This window comes from Apaloderma vittatum, unplaced genomic scaffold (assembly GCF_000703405.1).
Source record: "Apaloderma vittatum isolate BGI_N311 unplaced genomic scaffold, ASM70340v1 scaffold5511, whole genome shotgun sequence".
NCBI classification, from domain to species: Eukaryota; Metazoa; Chordata; class Aves; order Trogoniformes; family Trogonidae; genus Apaloderma; species Apaloderma vittatum.
In genome coordinates this window covers 153,043-176,160 of record NW_009700691.1, presented here as the reverse complement: position 1 = coordinate 176,160, position 23,118 = coordinate 153,043, and the positions used below count along the sequence as shown (strand labels likewise).

The following is a 23,118-nucleotide window of genomic DNA, read 5'->3' as shown; positions in this document are numbered from 1 at the left end:
GGGTGCTCTTTTCATGCGTATCTTGCCGACTCATTTCTTCTCTCTTCCATCTGTTGTTTGACTTTTTTTTCCCCCTTTATTACACGTTAGCAATCAACAACTAACCCATGGTGGGTTTCTTCCTGTGCAGGGCTCGGAACACAGCATTTCTTGCAGAGGGAACGTTCCACACAGGCAGCTCCCACTCATGTTGTTTTTTGGTGCGAGCAGGACATCCGTGCCAGCCTAATCCTAACATGGTTACTAAACCATTAGCAGCTTTACATGGTTATTGATCTGCAGAAGGTTTTTGTAACACCTTAAGCTCCAGAAGAATTGTGATAATGCATTAAAAGGACCAGAGAAAGGAAAGATCTTAAGAAGTGTTACACTTCTTGCTATACTGCTTTACCTGACAAAACGGTAGCTCTCCAAGTTTATTTTGGGTAGTCTGTAACAAAGCCCTGTTTTTTATGAATTGTCACACTGCCAAAAGATCTGATTTTTCTATGATATAATAGCCCACATACGATAACTGAATCAAAAAGCACAACACGGAGTAACACTCTGTAATGCACCTAAACACGGGAGCTACCTGATTTTGTTACGGCTTTATTTCAATTTAGGCTGAGGGACAATTTAAAAAGATTCATTCCCAAGTACACAATTCAGCAAGATATGAGTTACTACTCAGAGTAATATTTTGAATCAGTGCTGTTAGTTGTCTTAGCTGAAATTCAACCCTGATGATATCCAAAGGTCCAATAAAATTTTTCATGGAAGATTCCCATATTTGTAGAACATAATAAAATTGTTCAGCTGCAGCTCCAGGGCCACTGAGAACTGGAGAATGAGGTCTTTCTTTCTGAGGTGTCTTTTATGTCACAGGATGTTTTTCCAACACTTTGTTCCCTAAGAAATATCAAACATAACAGATAGTTACATTTAATAGTATCTTTGATCTTTGTTAGTAAGACAAAACATAAGGCTGCTTATTGCTAACAAGGTAGGTGCTCATTAGTATGTTACAACAGGAAACACTGACAGTGACAGGCAAAAGGAAATGTTCAGTGCTAACTCCACACACAGCACATTTCAGGTCCTACCCCAATCTGTGCGGCAGAGCAAGAAAATCCATGCATACAACTATTTTTAAACTGCATCAGAACAAGAATGCAGAGATTTGTTTGATTTATCATGTCCTTTTTCAATAAAATTCATTTCCAAGCAATACTAATGTCTGCCTTTCACATTGGGCTTTTCATTCCTAACTCACAAAGCACCCTCCAAAGGAGGTCAGGATCATTTTACAAACAGCAAACATGAAGTGAAGCCACCACTTGGATGTCCCTGAGTAAGAAAGGACAGTCCCCAGCTCTGTTGACTGCTAGTCATAGGAACGAAGGATTAGAAAGGGCATCTTGTGTCATCAAATCCAGCTTCTTACTCTTTGAATCAATTTTGCTATAATAATCCATGTAAGTCTTTGGGGCATATGATCTCTTATATAAGCTCCTGCAAACGCTAGTTCAAGATCATCATCCTCATCCATCCTGACCCTGCACGGGGTCTCTACCTAACACCAAGGTATTACACACCAGTGATTTGGGACTGTCACCCCAAAAATACCCCCAGCTTCACCCGGTGGAGAATGAATGGGGTATTTCTTCCCATGTCTGCTCCAATTTTATTCATCTCCTGGTGGGCCATCCTAGTAAAAGACCTGTTGTAGGTGAAATGACAGACCTGGAAGGTTTTCCTGAAGCAAAGAGATAGAAATGCTGAGACCCTGATGACTGCAGCTGTGAAATCTGTGGGTGAAAGCCCACAAACTCACGGTGCAATTGTCACAGCAGTGTTAGCTGGAGGCTTGGAGCAGCCCCAGGTGCTAAGGCAGAGGGGTCATTTGGATTTACCCCTGCAAGATTCACCCGTCCTTTCGCGCAGAGCCTGACATCCTGGCAAACATGGAGCCCCAAGTACACTCAGTCCAATACATTTCCAGTGTCCATCACTCCCTTCCTTTTTCAAATAACTACTTACTGGAGGAGTTATTAATGCCTTTCCACCTACAGCGCCTAGATACCGAAACTCACACAAAGGCAGCTTTTAAGCTTTGAGGTCACGTCCGAGTTGCTGGTTAGAGTGCCTCTCTGGGGGCAGTTCTATTATGCAGCAGCTACAGCAAAGGATAACACGATACAAACCTTTGCTAATAATTGAGCGTGAAGTGGGCTTTTTGCTTGGCATCTTCAGTTTTGTACCTTCACTTCAGAGCATGTTTAGAGCTGGCTTCAGTACTCGGAAAATTATTTCAGCTTATTAAACACAAAGCTGTTACCCAACTGTTAGACGAGGGCACAGCCTCTGAACTTGTTTCCTGGGGTTGTGTGCAGGGCTTGGATCCTTGCTGCTGTTGCGGCTGCAACTCCCCAACCGCCCACTTCTTTGTTTGATTGTCTTTTCTCACTGAAACATATGTTTCCCCTTTTGATGGCATTTTCAGCAACAGTTTCCATTGTATGCCCCTCTTGACTGACAGCTTGATGGCAGCCTGCAAATTACTTGGCACATGTTTTGTGAATCTGCTTGAAGGAGGGTCTGGCTGCTTTGTAAGTGCATCCTTTTGCAGCGTTGGGGGGCAAAAGATTAGCATCATTTTAGCACAGGTCTCGGTATAAAAGTACTTGACCACAGCTGATATCCTCCTTATTTGAAACTCAGCATTGTTCTGTACCTTGGTTCTTTTATCCCACGTCCTGGGACACAACGATACGCTTGGCTTTCCCCGTTTTCCTCTCATACAACGCGGCACACACAGCTTAACGATGAATCAAGAAGGGATCAGACTAAAAATACTTGGTATTTGACAGACAGCTCAGGTAAGCATTCAAGCTGCTGGATGTGTAAGTTAAGAGAACATGTGGCCCTCCGACAGCTTGCTTTGCTAACAGTAACACATTCACTGCTTTGCCTTTATGCTGCCTGTGTCTCTGGCCATGTTGTTTCTACTGCAGCTATAATTACAGGATCCAGGTAGTGCTGTATGGAATCCACATACTCTTTACAGCCAAATTAAATGGCCGCCCATAGGGAAATGGAAGTCCAAAAATGAGGCGTACAAGTTTCAACACGGTACAACTTACAGCCTCAAAACAGACCCTGGTACAGGTGTGAGGGGGACATCATGGCTATGCCGGCTTCCTAAAGAGGAAAACATTTCACTTACAACCATAACTCTATTTCAGTTTTTTTTTTTTCATAAGAATAATTATATTCTGCAACCAGAAAAACAATCAACCTCAACGCTGAGGCTGCTGTGTATTAGCACACCGCATTTATTTGGGAAAGCCTTTTGCCCTGAGCCTTCTAGGGTGTTTACATCTTCTCTTGAAGAGATAATTTAATTCCTGTGCGTAAACCTTCTCTCTGCTGCAGTGGTGGTGCGTCTGGATGTTTTACACTCCAAAAATACCAGCAAGGGCCAGATTATATTTGTTTGTTGGATTTCTGTTGACATTAACTTTCCTTGCATTCCACTGAAATGACAAAAATATTACTTACTACAGAAATATAGAGAATTTTGGGTGGAAAAGCACAGACCCTACGATCTGATCCATCTTCTCTTTGCTATTTCCAACTACTTAAAGCATAATATCACACTGAAATGCACACTTGGAGAGCTGCATTCTCTTCTCCTGACAGATCATTGTGATGTTTTCCAAGGTGACCTTCATAAAACATGCTTCTTTTGAAGCTTCCATTTCACTTTCAGGTCATAATAGTTTCACATAGACAAGCAAACCACCAACTCCTGCTTTCTAATTAATGGTTCTTGGTGGCTTCTGAGTGGGGAATATAATTAACAGCACTTAAGTCTGCAGTGCAGAGAAATCTATAGCTGATCCCTAGGATATGTATTTGCTTGGGGATTATACACAAATAGCTTCTACGTGCAGCCTTGAACAGCTCTCAGCACTGCTCTCCAGGAATTCTCCAGGACCAAGCCCCACCTTGAGTCTAACTCCAGTGTAAGCACTCAACTTGCTTATAAAAAGTGAGGCTTTGAAACCGAGGGGTCCCTGCCTGCTGAACCCCTTTCTCCTGTTCCCATTCCCTGTACCAGAGTCCACAGTATGTTGTATTTTCTGTGACTGCATGGTCATTCTGTTTGCCAAGAGGATGCCTGCAGAGCAGAAGCATTTATTGCAGAAGACACCTCTGACCATGCCTGTGTTGTCACTGTGGCACCCACCCAGGGACAACCTGCTCCGTGCTCCGCACATGCAGCATCTTCTGGTGTAGACTGTGTCCTCACTGCATGGCATATGTCCCAGATCCACTCTGGATCTATTTCAAGGCAGAGTCCATTTTCTGTGTTTTTATTCAGTTTAAAGCACCAGAAATAAGAGGAGGGCTTTTCTTACAGTAAAGCAACCAAAGAAGGGCGTTGCCTAAATTTAAAGAAAGTGATGGGATTGCTCTGGTACCCACTCTCCTGCATGCAGCAAGCACTGTCAGAAGTGCTGGAGCAAAACCAGATAGAAGTCAAATTGCCAGTTTAAATTCCCCTTGGCCAGCTGCTGCTAACAGTGGTAATTTCCCTGCTGAAGTCAATAGAACAGTATCTTTTCATACATACTAAGATTTTGGTGCAGAAGAGGCAGCAGTGAGGCAGGATGAGTGCTCTCAAAGAATGAGATCGTCTCTCTCTCACAGTGGGGTGAAAAAAAAAGAATAAAATTTGTATCCTCTGACGAAGTTAAGAAGGCTATATTCTCCAGAAACATTGCCAGACTGAGGATGAAGGGGAGAATTGACATCAGAAATCCTGCACAACAGTGCAGCTTGCATTATTTGGAGATCTTAAAATGAATTTTCATGTTGAATGACACAAAATATTCAGACGGTTAAGCAATTAAAAGCTATTGAATATTTGTAACTCAAAAAGCACTAGGCAACAGAATATCACTCTCAACCCCTTTATGCAAAGGGACGTTTTGACATCGTACTTAAGACTGACTACTTTTCTAATGGCATAAAAGTATTACTTCAGTTATGCATAAAATAGGAAAACTTCTACTGAAACTTGCACAGCCTGGTTCTTTCTTCAGAAACAACAACAGAGAGTGAAACTGCCTTTGAAGAGAAACATTCTTCATTCGCTATCTGAAGGTTAGTCACTCTTTTAATCTTTAGCCTTTTTGCTAGCATGTGTAATTTAAAATGCACAAAACAGACTATCAAAATAGATACCCGGCTATAGATAGATAGAGAATTTTAAAGGTGCATCTGAAAATAGATGTGGAAATCAAGATGCTGCACCAAATCTTGCTCTAGGAGTAAGGACTCCTTCCCCATGGATCCACCTCAAAGAGCTTACCAAACACAGCTGACAGCCAACACTGAACAAGGAACAGCTCCTGAAGAGGTCAAATCTTGGTGCTACTAATCAAGAAGGTGTCCGGGGCAATTAAATATCCTATCCACAGAAAGTTTTCTTCTTTCCTTTTCTTGCCCTCCTCCAGAGCTACAGGAAGTTCTGCTGAACTTCAGCTCTGCAGACACAGCCCCATGAGCAGCACCGCAGAGCCCACGCACGCCGAGGGTGTCCAAGAAGTGACAAGTCCTTCCAAAAAGGTGGGATACGGTGGTGTGGAGACATGCCATGAAAGACCAGGGACACATGTAAAACACAAGTTCGCTCAATGATTTCACTTTCATCCACTCTATCCACTTGCACACCTGAATAAATTATTGTGAGACAAGTGTTTTCTTGAGGGTGTAACCTTAGCAAGGCTAAATGGGGTTCATTTCTTTAAGCCAGTGGTTGGATATTTCTGATCATATGGGGACTGGTGTAGAAGAACTCAGCTCTGGCCACCCAACCAGCCAAGAGGGATCAGCACCAGCAATTACAGAAAGGGTAGAATCAAGAGCTTCTTATCTTGTTCAAGTACTTCTCAGGAAAAAGAAAAGTCACCTGCAATTCCTTCTTGATCAGACAGTCCATAAATACAGATAAAAGGTGCTACTGCACCTAGTCAAGTCATACAGGAGTTGTGACAGTTGGTGAAGGACTTGTGATAAATGTAAGGGCAGCTGGGAAAACACACAGCTCAGCCTGCCCAGGCTAATCTAGCTGAGCTGGGCTTCTTTGAACAAAATACTTAAGTAGAAAAATAATGCATGAGGCCTTAAAAATTGCTATTTATTGGCTCCAGAACAGTCACATTCAGCTCTTTCTGAATTTCCCTGTGCTGCATGAAAAAACTCAAGTCAAAGAGCATCCAGGTAAACTTATAAATGGCAAAATAAATCCTTTGTCGGTGAAAACCAAAAATAGCTTCAAAGAAGGATGCATATAACCTTGTTAATTTGCCAAAAGTTTTCAATCTTCATCACTTTAGAAGCAAGGTCAAGGGAGTAGATAAAGGTTGAGAGATTCAGAAGGTGCTCAGATATACCAAGTGCAGGACCTTAAACCTCAGAAGCAAAACAATGTCAGGGAGAAGAGATTGACATTGATGCCTTGTGTTGGGAATCAGGAGTTGGAAGGACAGTCTGTACTAAGCAAAATACTCTCGTGATGATGATGCCAGTAAGATTTAATTTACCAGTCTGTTCTAGGAAAGGTAATGACCTTAATATCATGGGGAGCTTATCAAGAGGTCATTCATGCAGACATACACTGATTTATTTTCATAATAAATGGAAATAAAAGTCTAGCCACATGAATTTGCTTGCAGGAATGAATTCATATAATCTATCCAGCTTTGTGTTTAGTATCAGAAGAGCCTAAGAACAATTTGTTGATATATGGGGATTTAATTCTAACACCTTTGAGAATCTCTGCAGAAAAGCATTTCAGATTGGTTTCTAACCAGAACAGAAAAGCTTCCCCCAAACCTGCAAAATATGTAACGGGGAACAACATCACATTGGCCTAGGGATACATCATTTTATCCGAATTACTATCATTTGCTGCTGTGCCATAGATGAAGTATTGCATAATGCCTCTGCTAGCAGAGAAGAGTGGATATGCTCTCTCTGGCTAATTCATTTTTGAGAAATGTATTTCTGAGAAGATGCAAAGTGAGTGTTTAAATACAAATCCAGCAGCCACAGTGGAAATTTGACTGCATAGTCCAAACCCTGCTGCTCCGAACCCTGGAGGTCCCTAGGTCCCAGCTGCCGAGGACAAGTTTCCTTCACAGATGGGAATTATGCGTGTTACACAGCTTTCTCTGCACCAGTCCACAGAAGTGTTGGCACAGCTAATTTGATGGGACAAGACAAGAGTGTGGTCAAAATGCAAGAAAAAATGGAAAGGAAAGAGTCCAATGAACCAACCCAAATGGAGACGAGAGAACGGCACAGGAGATGAGCGCTGCCACGTAAGCGCGACACGCGCACATGGTGTGGTTTAGCTCAAGATTTCTCAAGCTGGGCTGCAGGCAGTGAGTCACAAGCAGAGAGGAGGAATATTTATGGGATTTTAGTTCTTTGGAGGAAAAAATATGAAACAGTCAGAAGTGACACAGAAATGAGAGAGTGCTAGATGATGGCAAACAACACATGTGGAACAGGGGAGAGGGAGCTTTTGGCATCGTTGCAGCAGCGTACACCCCAGCGCAACTCATATTGATCTCCGGGGGCCAGTTCATTTCTCCTGCAAGGATCTGGCTTCTGGGACTCCAGGTACAAAATGAAAAACTCTCAATTTCTAGAGCACCAACGTTAGCACTTGCCAAGCATTTTCTCTTTTCTATTCCTCCCTGCAAATCTTTTTTTCTTTTAGAGCCAGCGGAAAATTTAGTACGAGGCAGTTTTCCAGCAGGCTTAATTTTGAAAGTTGAACTGATCAGACGATTTAAGATTTGACAGATGAAGTTAGCATTTGCTTATGCACTTTGTAGTCTGAATTCTGCTGGGATTTTGTAAGTATAGGTGCATATGCATATCTGGGTACACGCAGACATACCAGTTTCTAGCTCTTCAAAGAGGTACAAAGGCTATTTTCTGTTCTATTTTCTTAACTAACTGCTGATGACTGATTTCTAGGTATGTTATTTTGTGCTATCTGGAAAGTAAATGCTGTAGGATGGTGCTGATTTGTTCAACTAGGAGCATGTTTTTTCAGCTACTGTTAGAACACCGTGTCCTTTTTGAAACAACATAAACCTAAGAAGATTTCATTTCTGTTGTTTTGTTCTGCATATTCCCTTCTCTGTCAAGAAGCCTACGAGGGCTTGAACAGAGTTTTGGGTGTTGTAGGAGTAAGTCAATGTGTAAATCATTACCTTTAATTTTCTTGAAAATACTTCTTCAGAATTGCTGCTTCAGCTGCCATTTCTTCTTCTGTCCTCCACTTGTCAGGAGAATCCTCTTTGTCATGTTGTTGCAACTTTTTTGAGGGGAAAAAGAAAAACAAAAGTGCGTTAATATTTTTTTCCCCTAGTTTTACTCTCAAATTCATGGCATGCCTGTATGCAACCAATCTATTCCATGCATCTGTGGGATGGAGGGACCTGGTGTTGAAGAGACGAAAGGTGAAGGTTACTAGTTTAGAGTGGTGGCAGCAGTTAACTGGTTCTGATGGATTTATGATAACACAAGGTGCCAGGGTGAGTGATAGGCAGTGACAGAGTTCACCTTTGTGAGTTGATGGTCAGATATCTTACGAGTCTTTGATGCAAAGCCAGTAGGTAAAGTAATAGGGTAACAAATACACTCAGGTATTTTGAAGTGCCCATTACATCAGTGGAGAGAACTAGGCAGAAGCTGCCTGGACACCTTGTCAGTAATTCATGTAAAATTTTCTCTCTGGCCATGAGGCCACCTTTCCCATCAAAGCCCTATTGGGATAACAAGATCCTGTTGCAGCTGTTTCCCACCGGTAGCTTATATTAGTTTTCAGAAGCAATATATTCCCTCCCTGCATGCAAGTTATTAGTCTTTCCTTGCCCTTGTGGAAAGAGACACACATCCCTGGCCTAGAAACAAAATGTGTTATTTCAAGCATAACTATATTCGTTTGGGATTTACTTGAGAAAGAGATCAAACGTATGTGAAATGCTTAATTTTTGCATCTAGCTTGCATAATATGCCCACAAAAATAAGTTCTATCCCATATGCAGTAAACATTGTGACATCCCAGATACAATGATTTCAAATACATCCTTTGCATCTCCTGAAAAAAGAGAGAATCTGATGGTTTTGCTCCTGTCCAGAAGAAGAGAGTTCTATTTTATAGCAAGTATAAAGTACCAGCACTTGAGTGACTCTTTGTACACATGTCCACTCAAAGAATGCCTGACACTCCTCATGGGGAAGACTACATTTACAACAGACAGTAGAGACATCTGCTGCATTAACAGCTTAAGTATTGAGATTTTCAGTGTGTCTCTAGGTACGGAGCACAGCACAGACTGTATTAAGAGCATCAATGCTTCTGAAGAATATTATAATATTGACTTTTTGTTAATGTCACAAACAAAGTTGGAAACTAATGAATTTACATCTTTTATTCCTGGACAAATTTCAGTACAGAAGATGAAGCAGTGAAAAAAAACCTGAAGATGAAGCAATATTGAACCTGCCAAGCAAACTGCATTACTGTATATGGCATGTTTAGCAGTAAACTAGGATTGTTAGCACACATCCAACTCACAAATACTTTTATTTGTGCTGTTTTTCCTACTCCGAATTTTGCTGCTAGCTATAGTCCTATGCAGAGTTTTACATTCTGCAACACAGATTTCTTCCCTCTCAGCAGATGAAGCTGCATTAGGAAGCTATTTCCTTTCATGCCAATATGATGCAGTAGCTGTAGGCAAATTAAAGCGCATTACTGTTCGACTACTAGAGGACTAATCTTCATTGTCACATTAGCTCTGGGTGTGTTATAAATCCATCTTGTAATAATGCTACAGAATTACAGAGACAGATTTAAAAGCTAGGAACCAGTGCACATCCTTTGTGTCCATGTGCCTGCTCTTGCCCACTGCACACCCCTGTACAGTGCACAGGTACCACTGCTGAGCTGGCAACGAGAAGGAGGTATCGCAAACAGCATACATCATCCTATGCTTTTCACACACTGTGAGCTCTTACACTTCACAAGAGGATGCACCAGGACAAGCCAAGTGGTGGTGAATCAATTGTCTGTCTGAGGTGTGAGCTGTTTTTCTAAAAAAGCAATGTCTTGCTCATTCGACCTAGTATCAGCTAGAAGGCAAGGGAGGGCAGCCTCTGTTCCTTAACGTCTCCTTGTTTAACCTGCAAGAAGTGCTTTTTTTAGTGACGTGATTTGGCTGCTGTTCTCCCCTGCAGTCCTACTTCTGTGCAATCCAGGTGAGAGCTGACTCCAGGACGAGAGTAGTAAAGTGGGGATTTGACTTCTAGTATTCATTTTTATTTTCCGTGTTCAAAGAAACCGAAGTGAACAGTAATAAGGAGGCACATCCTGATATGGCTGTTGTTGCTGTCTAAATTAAAGCTGTGTGAAGCTGCAGACCACGGGCACTTCTCAAAGCTGGCAAAAGAGAGGGTTTCTTTTGCTACGTAACTGCTAACCTTTAAAAATAATCAATCTTTGATTAAGGTTAAACCAGATATATGGGGAGGAGCAATATATCACAAAACTTGCCTGGAAACCCAACCTGCTTAAGCAGCCCTGGCTCCTGGTACACAGCACCACACAGCAAGCCCCAGCGCAGCCCAGAACCGCCCAGCACAGCCTCATCACGCTCTGGCATTCACGGACCTCTCGTTCTGAAAATATGTATCCACATTTTGTGGACACATCGGGTGTGATGAACAACAGCTAAATCACTGCCGCGTCCCATGTGTTCATTGCTCAGCTGACTTACGGATGAATATTATTTCACTATAAAATTGCTATGTCTACCCAAACCAGAGCTCAGGATCATTCTGCATTCAATCCTTTTACCACGTCAGTGATTTCCTAAGTGCGACAAGCAATTATCACCCTAATGCCACTTAGCATCTCATATTATTCAACCACCACTGTAGAGACCTGAAAAACACTCTCTGGTGGCTGCCTACCCTTCTCTGCTACCACCACACTGCAGCTCCTTTACAAGCCAAACCATATAGCCAGCCACTTTGCTGCACAATAGTTAAATTTGGGATAAACTTGTTGGATCCCATTCTGGATGTTAATCGTTATGCAGGTTCAACAGTACCAATAAATGGAGGATAAATAAATTAAGGGCTGCTGATACCACCTCTAGCTCTGGGATTCTACATGCCACAAATTACTGGCGGCTGGAAAGCACAATGGAGGCACATCTGTGCACCTGCTCAGTTCTTCAAATCTTCTCTTCCTACCTTGTCACAAATGGAGACCACTAGCAGATGCTGTGAACATGGATGGGGTTTGGTCTCACCTGGTTATTTCATGTGTTCTTATGTAAGGTTCAGATCTCCACATAACAGCCTCTGTAAGCAAAAGTTACTTTACTGAAAGGTTTGGGGTTTTTTTTACACATCTGTGCACCTGCTCAGTTCTTCAAATCTTCTCTTCCTACCTTGTCACAAATGGAGACCACTAGCAGATGCTGTGAACATGGATGGGGTTTGGTCTCACCTGGTTATTTCATGTGTTCTTATGTAAGGTTCAGATCTCCACATAACAGCCTCTGTAAGCAAAAGTTACTTTACTGAAAGGTTTGGGTTTTTTTTTTAAAAAAAGGCTAAGACATAGTATTTTGGCTGAGTTGTAAAGCTCCTTTCAGGAAAGAAGAACATACATATTTCAGTATTAAATTGCATTGATTGAGAATTCAGATGGGAAACAAACCTAACAGTCGATACTTGTTTCTAAGGGACTTCTGTGCCTTGGAGTGTGTTCATATTCACGAGCACATCCAAGTCCCAGCTGTGCATCTTTACAAACATCTGACATGCTATTGAAAGTTTGGTTTATACAGAGGAAACAAGAGTCTCTTGCAGCTGGAGAACACTCCAAGGTTTGCTCAAAGTAAAGGGAAAAAAAAAACGCCTCAATTGCCAGCTACCCATCTGTAAAAACTTAGTGATTTCCCCTTGTCTTTTCCTCAGTCAGTCAGAAAAACCTGGAAAACCTGAGCTGGCATCCTTACTCAGATATATCCAAAGACAGACTAGCTTGAAGTCTGTGATACTTTCTGTAAAAGAATTCTACTTCTGCAAGCTCTGATTTTCTGTGAGAGGTTTTGCCCTGATTTCCCTGGACGAACTGAATAGAGATGGAGACTGTCCACATCCTCTCAGAAGACTTTGGCTACCATCTCTACAGTTCCTGAGACAAAGCTTCCATATTACCCAAAGATCCCTAAACAACAATCGTTGCCCTTCTTGCAAGGAACTCTTCTAGAAGAAACCACTCAGGTCCAGAATCCCTTCCCAAACAAACGTGTGTGTTTCCAGTTGTGATAAAGTAGCTGCTATTTCAAGTCAGATGAAAAAAGCACATTGTGGGGTTACAGGAGTCACTTCTGTGCAAAGAAATGAAGCAAAGGGGACAGACTGTGCCCAGGATAGTCAAGGAGTATCCACGGAGTGAGGAGGCCGCTGCCAGAGGCTTCTGCAGAGCTCTGCAGACACACTGGGCTCTCTTGTGGGCAGCAGAAGACTTCTTGTCTCCCCTGAAGTCCAGGTCCCTGCAGACATGTGGCAGAAGCGTAGGGAAGCACAGCCTGTTCTCAGCAATGTTACAGCAACGCTGGCCAAAGTTGGCTAAATAAAGACTAAAATTTAAAATCCCTACACTAAGGAAGAAGAATTAGGAAGCTATAATGATTATTTTTTTTTTAAAAAAAGGAAGCTATAAGCTTTGGGTGAGGCTGTCACACAGCTGCAGGCAATGGTTGTGTTACAGGAGTACTTCGAAAGCACACAACAGAAAGGTGAGCAACCACACTAGTGTGGCTCAGGAGAGAATAGGATGAGAGAGCATGGACGTTTCTTTTAGACAATCTCTGTTACGCTAACTTTTTCTTTTAATATTCTGAACGAGCACCGAGACGTACATTAGTCAATTCTCTAATCGCAGTTGCCCAGCAAATTACACGCTGTATCTGCTCAACATTCTTCAAGCACTAAGACTCTTGTTTATAACTTAGTACATCTTCTTGCCTTGCAGTACAAATAAATGCACTATTTCTAAGATATGCCCTTCTTCAAGCAGATCATTACTGATGTCTGACTTCTTGGGCTTCCTGATAAATTATCCTCTTGTTTCACCTCAAGCAGAAAATGCTCTTTCACCAATAATCTATGACTGTCAGTCTTGATTACTTGTAAACAGTGGAGCTCTTTGAATATTTCTGCTTGTGAAAAGTGTTCATTTTCTCACTCATGTCTCTCAGTGTGAGATGCTGGCAGACCTGACAGCTGTGCTTTATGTTATTTTATTAAAGTTGTTAGTGCTGCAGAATGGTCTACGTTTTTATCACTGCAATTCTCCAGGGAAACACAACATTGTTTTATAACACATTCGCACTGGGGAACCTCTCCTCCTTGCCCTTTGTGGAAGAGCCCAGAATTCTCAGTGTAGCAGGCTATAGGGCACCTGGGTCTATGACTGGCTCTTTTTTGGAGTAACATCTATATTACGGTTTATTCTATTTATGCCATAACACCAGCAGAAAAGCAACCTGTGTTAACACAGAGCACTAGCCAAAAGTATTGGGAAAAAATCTTTTATGGTAGTTAGCACTATTCTCATTCCCCATGAATATTTACTGTTGATAGTTAAGAGTTTATAACCTCCAATGCATACAACTAAAACAGAAATTACAGCGATGGAAAATAACTACTCCAGACTGCAGCAACACAACAAAACTCAGCTGCTTTGGTGATTATAAAATATAAAATTATCAAAACTAGCAGCTAATAAAAAAGAAAAAAATTTTGTGAGCAGTTTGGATCAGATATTATGCCTTACCTAGTTGCTTGTGTTCATTATTATCGATGCACAAGGTATCTTTTTCATACTTAATTCCCACACTTGGGTGAAATGTGCAGAGTGATATTTCAGCACAGATGAACCTGTGAACCATGAGGAGGCTGAAAGTCTCATCTTCTCTCTCCAGTGACACCCCTTGTCCAGAGACTGGAGATAAAAACAATCCCAGGGCTGCTACATGTACCTCTTCCTCCAGCTCCCTTATGGACCCAGAGCACGTGATGAACACACACGCACAGCACATCCCTGCCCCTATTCCTGTGCTGCAGCATGCAGATGTGGTGGGGCTTCATCCTGAGCATCCCACCACACAGGAAAAAAACCTTGAGGACTGAGCTGGCTATAGCTCCTCAGCCCTTTAGTGTTACTAAGGACCTCCTGGTCCTGGTAGTGACTTCCAGCCATCTGAGCCTCCCCTTGTACTGCTTTTACAGCAGCTTAACTCCTGAATTGCCTCCTTTGCCACCTTCTCTCTGGTCTTGTCCTCCTTGCTCTTTACCTCCAGTGCTTTCTCTCCTTTCACTTTGATTTATATTTATCTTATATCCTCATATTAAGACTTCATTTCACCCCTCCCCAGAATATAATTAAATGTGATATTTACTGCCACTATCTGCACCTCCTGCTATGCTCTACCCTTTCTTCACCCTCTGCTGTCTTGCTGAAGGGAGCGTGAGATTTTTGGTGGCCAGCCTCCTCTGCCAATCCGCGCCTCCTGTCTCCATTTCATTTGCCATCAGTTCTGGTTCAAGTCTTGACTTGACTAGCAATATAAAATGAAAGAATAACAGATGAAATGCAACAGTTTCAAAAAGCTCAGGGATGCTGCAATCACATGGCCCTAAATCCTGTTTTACCTACCGGGCAGTAATCATTGCAGGAGCTCCCAGCCCTGCCCATACCCAACCTCAGCCAAATCCCCCTGTAACTGCCCTGGCCAGGGCCCCAGGAAAGGCAAAATCAGAGTACAAGCATCCATGCTCCCCCTTGACCACCTACAAGGTACTGAGTTAAGATGGTGCAAGAGGCCTGGCTGCCCCTCCATCAGCTGCTGCAGGAGCAGGACCCATTTCTGAGCCCCTTTTCCCAATGCTCCCACTCTGCAGCCTGAGCAGCTCTGGCAGTTCAGTGCTTTCCGCATCTCTGGGCCTGTCTTCATATTTAATTACAGCTACAAGACTGCCGTAATTTAATTGCTCTAATTTACAGTGAACACTGCAGAAAAAAACCCCACATCCTATAATTTTCTCATCTGCTGAGTTTGCTTAAGATTCTATATCATACCAATATCTGCACTTGCATGAATCAGAAATCCCTGATTTTGGGGTGGTTTTTACTTGCTGCATTAAATCTGAGTTACTTAAGGAGATGGAGAAGCCCAAGCTGCCTACATTCTACGTGAGACACAATTTTTAACTGTCTACTGGAAAAGCCTTCTCCAATGGTTTCACCACTTTGCATGAAACACACTGCTACCTCACAGCTGCTGATATTACTGCTGCAAAGCATATATTCCATTGGAAATCTCAGTTTATCAAAGCTGTGTTTTACAGAGTTGTGAGGTTTTTTTCCTCCTATTGACTCTTTGTCATAGTGACTGCAAATATTTTTACAGTTTTATTGTGCTTTGGGGAGAGACTTGAACCTCACACTTCACATGGACACATGAATAACTGCACCCTTTTTAGCAAAGCACTTAGATGAAGAGAATTTTGTGGAAACACACATAAAGGTTAAGTAAAACCCTTAAGCGTATGTGTTTGAGCGCTTTGCTAAAGTAAACTCTACAAACACTACTATCTGCATACAGTGATGATAAGAAAAAGAATAAATACAGAAGGCATCCCAAGAAATTTGCTTTTGAAAGTATAAAGACAAATAAGCCCATGAGCAGAACGATGGTTGTACAGAAAATACATTTGCCATTTGGTGAAATATGTAGATTGCACTCTGAAGAGCTCAAATCTTGACAGGCTTCCAGTTTGGCTCCAAATGAGATAAAATTCTTGGAAAGTGAGCACATTACAAAGGAGATACTTGACGGAATATCCACTGGGGTAAGAAGTCTTGCCAAAGACTTGGAGAATTGCTATTTAGAACGCGATACAAACCCAGGCAAGAATCTATAAGGGTGCTTGGATACATCTTCACCATGCCCATTATCCTCCTAGTTAGCAGATAATGTTATAAACAGCTCTGTGGTCTTCTTCACCTGGGAAGAAAAGGTAGATGGTTGTGGGGAGTTTCCTAATGGCATTGGCTAGAGAGGGCTGCCTACACAAGAGAAATGCGTTGCATAGAGACCTGGATAAGAAACAGCAATGTAATCAATGTGATCACGTTGAAGGAAACGTTATCCGGTGTGCACAGCCTGCCATGCAACGTTACTCATTTGGAAAAAGGCTATTTTTAATCAAGGAAAAGCACTTTAATCAAGGATAGAGTCAGTGATTCAAAAATTTCATGCAGGTGCATGTATTACTTGACTGAAAGCCTTTTCCCAAAAGGTCAGAACTGCAGAGTGATGTGCATGTCCCACTCCAAGAGCAGAGATAACCTCGAGGTGCCTGTAGCAGGCTGATGTATTCTGGCTCCCAACGCAGGGAGTTTCAAAGTCACAACTTCCCCCGCTAATCTTCTTAACTTTAGACAAATATTTGCTGTACACTCAGGAAGATTCATGACATGCCAAGGAAGACACATGCGTTAGGGAAGTTGATTTGGTTTATTTGTTTTCCTTGTATTTTTTTTCTGCCAGCACAAAGGATCAGCCGCAGGTACTACAGCATCGGCACAGAGCTTGTTCAGTGCATAGGGGGGATGTGAGCATCTTCTCGGGGGCTTCACCTCCTCACCACACCTCTGGAAGCTGCAGGGAAAGCCCATGATTGTCAGAGCACAGAGCAGATTTCTTTTTCTCTGGGGAATGAGCTTATTCCTATCAAACAAATTCCCATCAACACTCTGAAATTAAGAAACCATTCAGCCAACATGTCCTGGAGTGTCTCGTACTCTGAATCACTCTCTCCAGTGGCCATAGGATGATTTTAAGGAGATTTCTAAAATGACACATGGAGCATGCTTGAAGCAAACCACTGGGGTTTCAAAGCCTGCTTTTGTGTGTGCTTCTCAAGGGACCCCTCACCCACCAACAGACCTTCCCAGAATGTCCTGTCTGCTTTCCCCACAGCACTCAGCATCACAGCTCTCCCGGATGAAGCTACATCCCCAGGACAGTCTTTTCCCCCAGGCATCCCTCAAATACTTTAGCTTTAAGCCTTGCAGACGCAAGGCTACCTTGCCTCCAAGACTGCCTTCCCAGGATTTTAGCAACCAATACCCTCTAGTAAGTAGGTACTAAAATAGGCTGAGGAATAAATTGCTTTCATTTAACATTCACTCTGAAAAATATGGCTGCATTTATTATGCAGCATATTGTTTTATATACTGTTTTGTTACAATAAGTCATGTTTAAAATGTCATGACATTTAAATCAACAGCAGTAGAGAGGGAAATGCCGAAAAAGAGCAAGATGATCAAAAAGGGTTTGAAAAACCCTGGTGAAACGTTGTGGGCTAAAGACCCTCATTAGAGTAAGAACAAAGTCACAAGGGAGCTTAAAACTCCTAAGTGAGAAACCCACTCTGCTTCTCAGATCTCTGTGTCACTGTGGTTGTCCCCAGGTCCCATGGCCGAGGAGTAGGCGACAACATCAACTGGGTGGTTGGGGCTGGCTATGGCCAAAGGACCCAGGTACCTGCAGCAAAACTCTCTTGGTGCTCAGCATCCCCTTGCAGGTTTAGCCTTTCTCTGTGCTGCCTTCTGCCACCGAGACACCACAATACTCTCAAAAAACTCTAGTGAATACATCCTCAGAACCTGTTAATGCCATTTGTCTCAGTGAGGAGCTTTATTTCAATGCCTGTGCTAAGTTCTATGAATGAACTTTACATATAATATAAAAGTCTACTTTAATGTGGCTTCATAGCCTTTGAGGAGCCACAGAGACTGTCTACCACCAATGATCTATGTGCATAATGGCAGATTTTCACCAGAAAGACTTCTAATGTTAAAAAGAAAATAACTCTGATCACAGAAGCTACTCTCTTCCTGCAGATTCAGTGCTCATCTTTTATATCCGGTCTGGACCCATATGCCAGCATCCCTCACTGCTGCCTCTATGCTCCCTCAACTCCCACCAAGGGAAGAAACAACAACAACTGCAACAACGAAGCAGATGGAGACGCAACGAAACATTAAACCCAACCCCAATACCTGAGCCATACCATGAATATTTCACTGAGGCACAGGGTAGAAAAGACAACAGAATGACCTTTTCTAGCATCTTAAGGGATATCTAACCTTGTAATTGCTACAGACACACTGAAGATACACAAGAGGGAGGGAGACCAAGGCTATTTAAAAGAAGCTGCGTATATTTTTAAAAATTAGCATCTCAATGTTTCCATTATAACATGCCAATATGAATGACATTTACTCTTGCTCTGAGAAATGAAAGAAACTCTGAAAGACAGACTGCATTAAGAATCTATTGATATTCCACTGACCTAGTGGCATAAGAACCAGACAAGTTTTGTCAAGGGCAAATGCCCCAGAGCCTGCAAATTCATCTCTTAAAGTAGCAGTAAAGGGAAAAAAAAAAAATCTTCAATCTCTAGAATATTTATAAAACCCAGCAGAGGCTGACACTTCTTAATGTTATGATGACAATGGATGGCACCAGACCCAGATATGGGAGCAGAATCAGAGATTTCAGATGGTCAATCACCTCTTCCAGTATTTCAAGGCAGTTAATATTGCCATCATACGTATGCAGGAAGTTCTCTTAAGAGACATCACATCGGGCTTAGCCCAATTTATGTTCTTCCTATCATGAAGGTTCTGTCTGGGATGGATGGACACAGGAGGTGTAAGCTGTGCCCCTGCACTGCCCTCTCAGCGTTAGAGGAAAGACCCAGACAAGCGAAAAGAAGGGAAAGTGAGGAAGACCTTGGTGTTTTTCAGCAAGCTCCTTCATCACTCAGATGAACTTCTTAACTCATATGCTAAATCAAATGAGAACAGAAAGACACAGACAAGGGGTCCAATATAGAGGCCCTTATTTACTTGGTGAAACTCAGACTGGAATAACAGCAGCTTTTCCAGGGCATGGAGAGGTGCAGGCTGCCTTCCCTTTGAGGAGGAGGAATCTATCTGCTCCTCTTCCAAGCTGCATCATTGGCCTCCTGTTCAGAATCTTTTTCTGGAAAATAAGACCACAGTTGTACCTACATAATGTCCACACTGAAGAACAGGGATAGCATAATAGCCTGAGAATATAGTACTCTGCAATTAATTTTAGTAAAGGGACTGTGAATTTGGGGAGAATTAATTTTAGCTGGATACCATGTTGCAGTTAATTAAGGCTGATAGCTTCTACTAGTAGGAAGGTGTTTTTTATGAAAATACATTGAAAATCTTATTAAATTGCCTAGGAAAAAACATTTTGCCCATGCTACAACCTCCCAGACATCCCTAGGTTCCTGTATAGGAATCATGAATTGATAGCATTTGCATAACAATTATTATTTAATATGTAGACTTCAGTATCATTGCTTTTGGACAGAATTAACATTCAAACCTTTGAGCACAGTCATTTTAAAAATATTAATCTGGAGAAAAGTCACAGGAACTTTTTTTGTTTGGAACATTTTTACACGTTCTGTTCCTGTAATGATACCCTGGCAGCAGATCACCACCTTCTCTTGCATAATTCAGAGGACATGCTAGAGAATACCCCACAGTGCATGGGTGGGGTGATTACATGAACACGGGGCATGAAGGGTAGGAAGGGTACAAAGGTAGGAAAAGCAACCCAAATATTTCCACTTTTCAGCGACAAAAAAGTAATTTTGTTTGCTTTCCGTTCAATCAGCTTGTTCATGCCTTAGGAAACAATGAGATCAATGGAAATGAAAGCAATTTCCAGCAGATACGAATAAACCATGTGGCTCAGCTAAGAAGAGCTTGTACATTACTTCAGAAGCTCAGTCAAATACTAGTGGATTAAATGCTGTGAGAATGAATCTAGTGTGGGCTTGCTTCATCTCAATTTGCCAGACTAGGAATTTGCAGGTTTCCCACTTACTCTTCATGAGGGGCTTTATTGGAGAATAGGCTGTGCAGTCACACACTTCGTGCAGGACTTGCAAAATAATTTTATTCATTTAGACACAACTCAAAGTCAGAGCAGGGCACCTTGCAAGCAGAGCTTCTTCCACAGGTCTACTACTACATTTTACTCTTGTTTCTTTAGGTCTTTCACAAAAAGAATATTATGTTATCAGTCTGTGTTTCCAGGGTTTTCCTGTACACATACTGAGGTGTACAAAGGAATAAGCTCTCCTCATTTATTCTGACTCATAAGCACTATTACTTTACATTTAATTGCAGAAGACACTGTCTTCACAGCTTTATTTCTTGTATGACATCTTGAGAATTGCTTTTAAGAAAAGCCATTTAATATGACTTCTCTGTATATGTAAACTAGTACTCTAATGTCACATTCTTGTTTGCACATACCCTGGTATTCATATCAGCTAATCCTAATGCAAAAAGCAAGTGGCCCTTCACATATTTCAGTTAGGAAACAGCAGCATGGATTGTCATAAAACAAAGTTTGACTGATACTATGCAAAATCTGTTTCACTGGAAAACTGGCACCTTGCCCATCATCTTCCACAAAGTTCAGTATCTTTGTCAGTGCTCATCTACTTGACTTCTTAATTGTCTATGCTCACTGGCTGTATCAAATGGAGTTTTCTTTTTGCTTTTGCTCACTGTGTATTACATCTTTTAATCGGTATATTTAATTACTTACCACAATCTGCCATGCCAGATTTTCTAAGCATTAGTCTAATTAACTTAAGCTTGATAATTATGTTTCAGATATCATAGCAGTATGCACAGAACTTGCAGATTATGCTATTGGCTTAGCTGTTTCTGATAACATTTTTCTTCTATTCATACTTTTCCTTTTGCTTTTTCTTTTTCTGTACAGGGTAGGAGACTGCAAGAAGAAAGAGGGACTGCTGTTCTGTTTAAATGACTGCAAGGCTCCCTACAAGTAAAAGCCAGCTGTTTCTAATAAGTCATCAAGTAAGGCAACACAAACAAGAAAAGTCCAAAATGCAAGGATTTCCTCTTTATATAAGAATAAAAGATTATGTCACTGTAAGAAATAAACTTAAGCTTCTGATTGCAGAAATCACAGAAGATTCAAGTACCTACTGGCCAGTTAGGAGAGTATTCAGACTTTCAACAGGTCACCAGCCTGAGCTACTCTAATCAGCTGTTGGCAACAGCTTTACTGCCAGGGAGGCAATAAATACGTGAGACCACGCATGGGAGCTGGCACACATACCTTCTCAGCACAAAAAGGTCATCCTTCACAACATGATGCCGGCCATCTGGGCAAATGAAATATGAAAGCCTGAGACCCCAGGTAAGAATAAATAGGTGCAGCGGACACTTCTGTCACAGTAATAAATAAAGCAAAGCAAAATAAATTTGTAACAGCCTATAGATTTGTACTTGGCTTTCTGATGTACAACAACATTCTTCACTTCTGTCCAGTTCACTTTGGTATTCTGATTTTATGACACAGAACGTATCCTGCATTGTTGGTTTGCCTTTCTAGATGAGGGCACAGATACTTTGCCCATCACAGCACGTGGTTTCTGCCTGGTGGGATACAGGGCAGAGCCAGGAAGACCAGAACTCCTGCCCTTGCTGCACCAAGGACCCTGGGTCTGTCTTGCTGACTGGAGTCCAACAAGGCACACTCAGGTCCCAAAGGCACCCAGAGCACAATCTGGGTATTTGGGCTGCAAACCCACTGGTGTTGCATCCATGTCAAGAGCCCATTTGTTTAAATTTTGGGTGCAGCGGTACATTGGTGTTGTCAAGTCCACCCAGAGAATTGCACCGAAGATTTTGCATTTACTCTAGAGTTACTGTGACGATGTAATCAGCTACAAAACACTGAAAGATTGCTCAACTACTCCTATTTTTAACATAGACATTATGCCTAGGGAGACAGAGACAGGAACAAGCAGTTCCTCTTGCTGAAGTTCCCCTCATTCAAGCCCTTATTTTCAGGTGGCTGAAGTGCTGTCTCCCATGACAGAAAAGATTACCAGCAGTCAAAGAAGTAATCAGGGTGGCCAGTACAAAAATAAGCATAACATAAATCTGAATATTAGTAATTAGCATTTGATTCAATCAGACTAAAAGTGTTAGGCCACTATAGCAGTGATTCCTTGTAGGAATCTATTTAACATTCCAATTATCTTTAATGAATTAACCTCAAAGTATGGCTGAGGTGCAACATCCTAAGAATCCCTTTGCTCATCTACAGTCCACTTGCAACTAATTTCACTTCACAAGCCTACCTCAATTAACATTTTTCTATATTTCACACATGAGTAACTGCAGTACTGAAATATGCACTCCTTTCCCAAATTTAATAGCTAAGATACCTTAATTTTTTTTTGATTGTATAAATGAAGGGAAATCATTTCCTGCTACTATCTCAAACCAATTAAAATTCTTTTTATATTGGCTTTGCATCTCTTCAATATATGTATGAATCAGAAACGTCCTACATTTTTCACATAATAATTACTTGGAATTGATCTGCTGTGCAGCACTCCAAAGACAAAAGGGTTTACAATTAGCAAATTTTAAAGTCTAGTTTATGTTTTCCATCACCAAAGCTTTTTATAATTTTTTTTGGTTGAATGTTTTATATCAGGAAAGAAAACTTAATCAGTCTAACTAAACTATCAATTTCTTTATTTTTTTTAACTCCATTGATAGGCCTGGAAGGAAAGGAAAACATGCTGCCTGTATTGGCCACTATGCAACTACAATTACACAAAAAGCTGTTGTAAAATAAAGAACGCTTTTGCATAATACACCTTGTGCATGATACAGCATGTGTAGAATGACAGATATGTAACTGCATGATCTCAAAGAGCTGTCAGAAGACTCTAAGATTGAGACTGGTCAATGGCTTCCCTATCTGCAGGGCCACCGCTGGACCTCATACCCTTTCCTTCTGTTTTCCTTGGTTTTCTCTGTGAATTGTAAAAAAAGTCATT

At 41.6% G+C, this 23,118-nt stretch overlaps 1 protein-coding gene across 1 annotated transcript in view; it reads right to left on the bottom strand.

Moving 5' to 3' along the window:
- Positions 1–536: 536 nt before the first annotated feature.
- FHIT (fragile histidine triad) overlaps positions 537–23,118 on the bottom strand; it is a gene marked incomplete at its 5' end in the record, with an annotated part of 143,211 nt that continues 120,629 nt past the window's right edge. The window contains 2 exons of the mRNA XM_009878825.1: positions 537–891; positions 8,283–8,386. Of these exons, the coding sequence (XP_009877127.1) occupies positions 8,285–8,386 (102 nt within the window). The remainder of the gene's footprint in view (positions 892–8,282; positions 8,387–23,118) is intronic.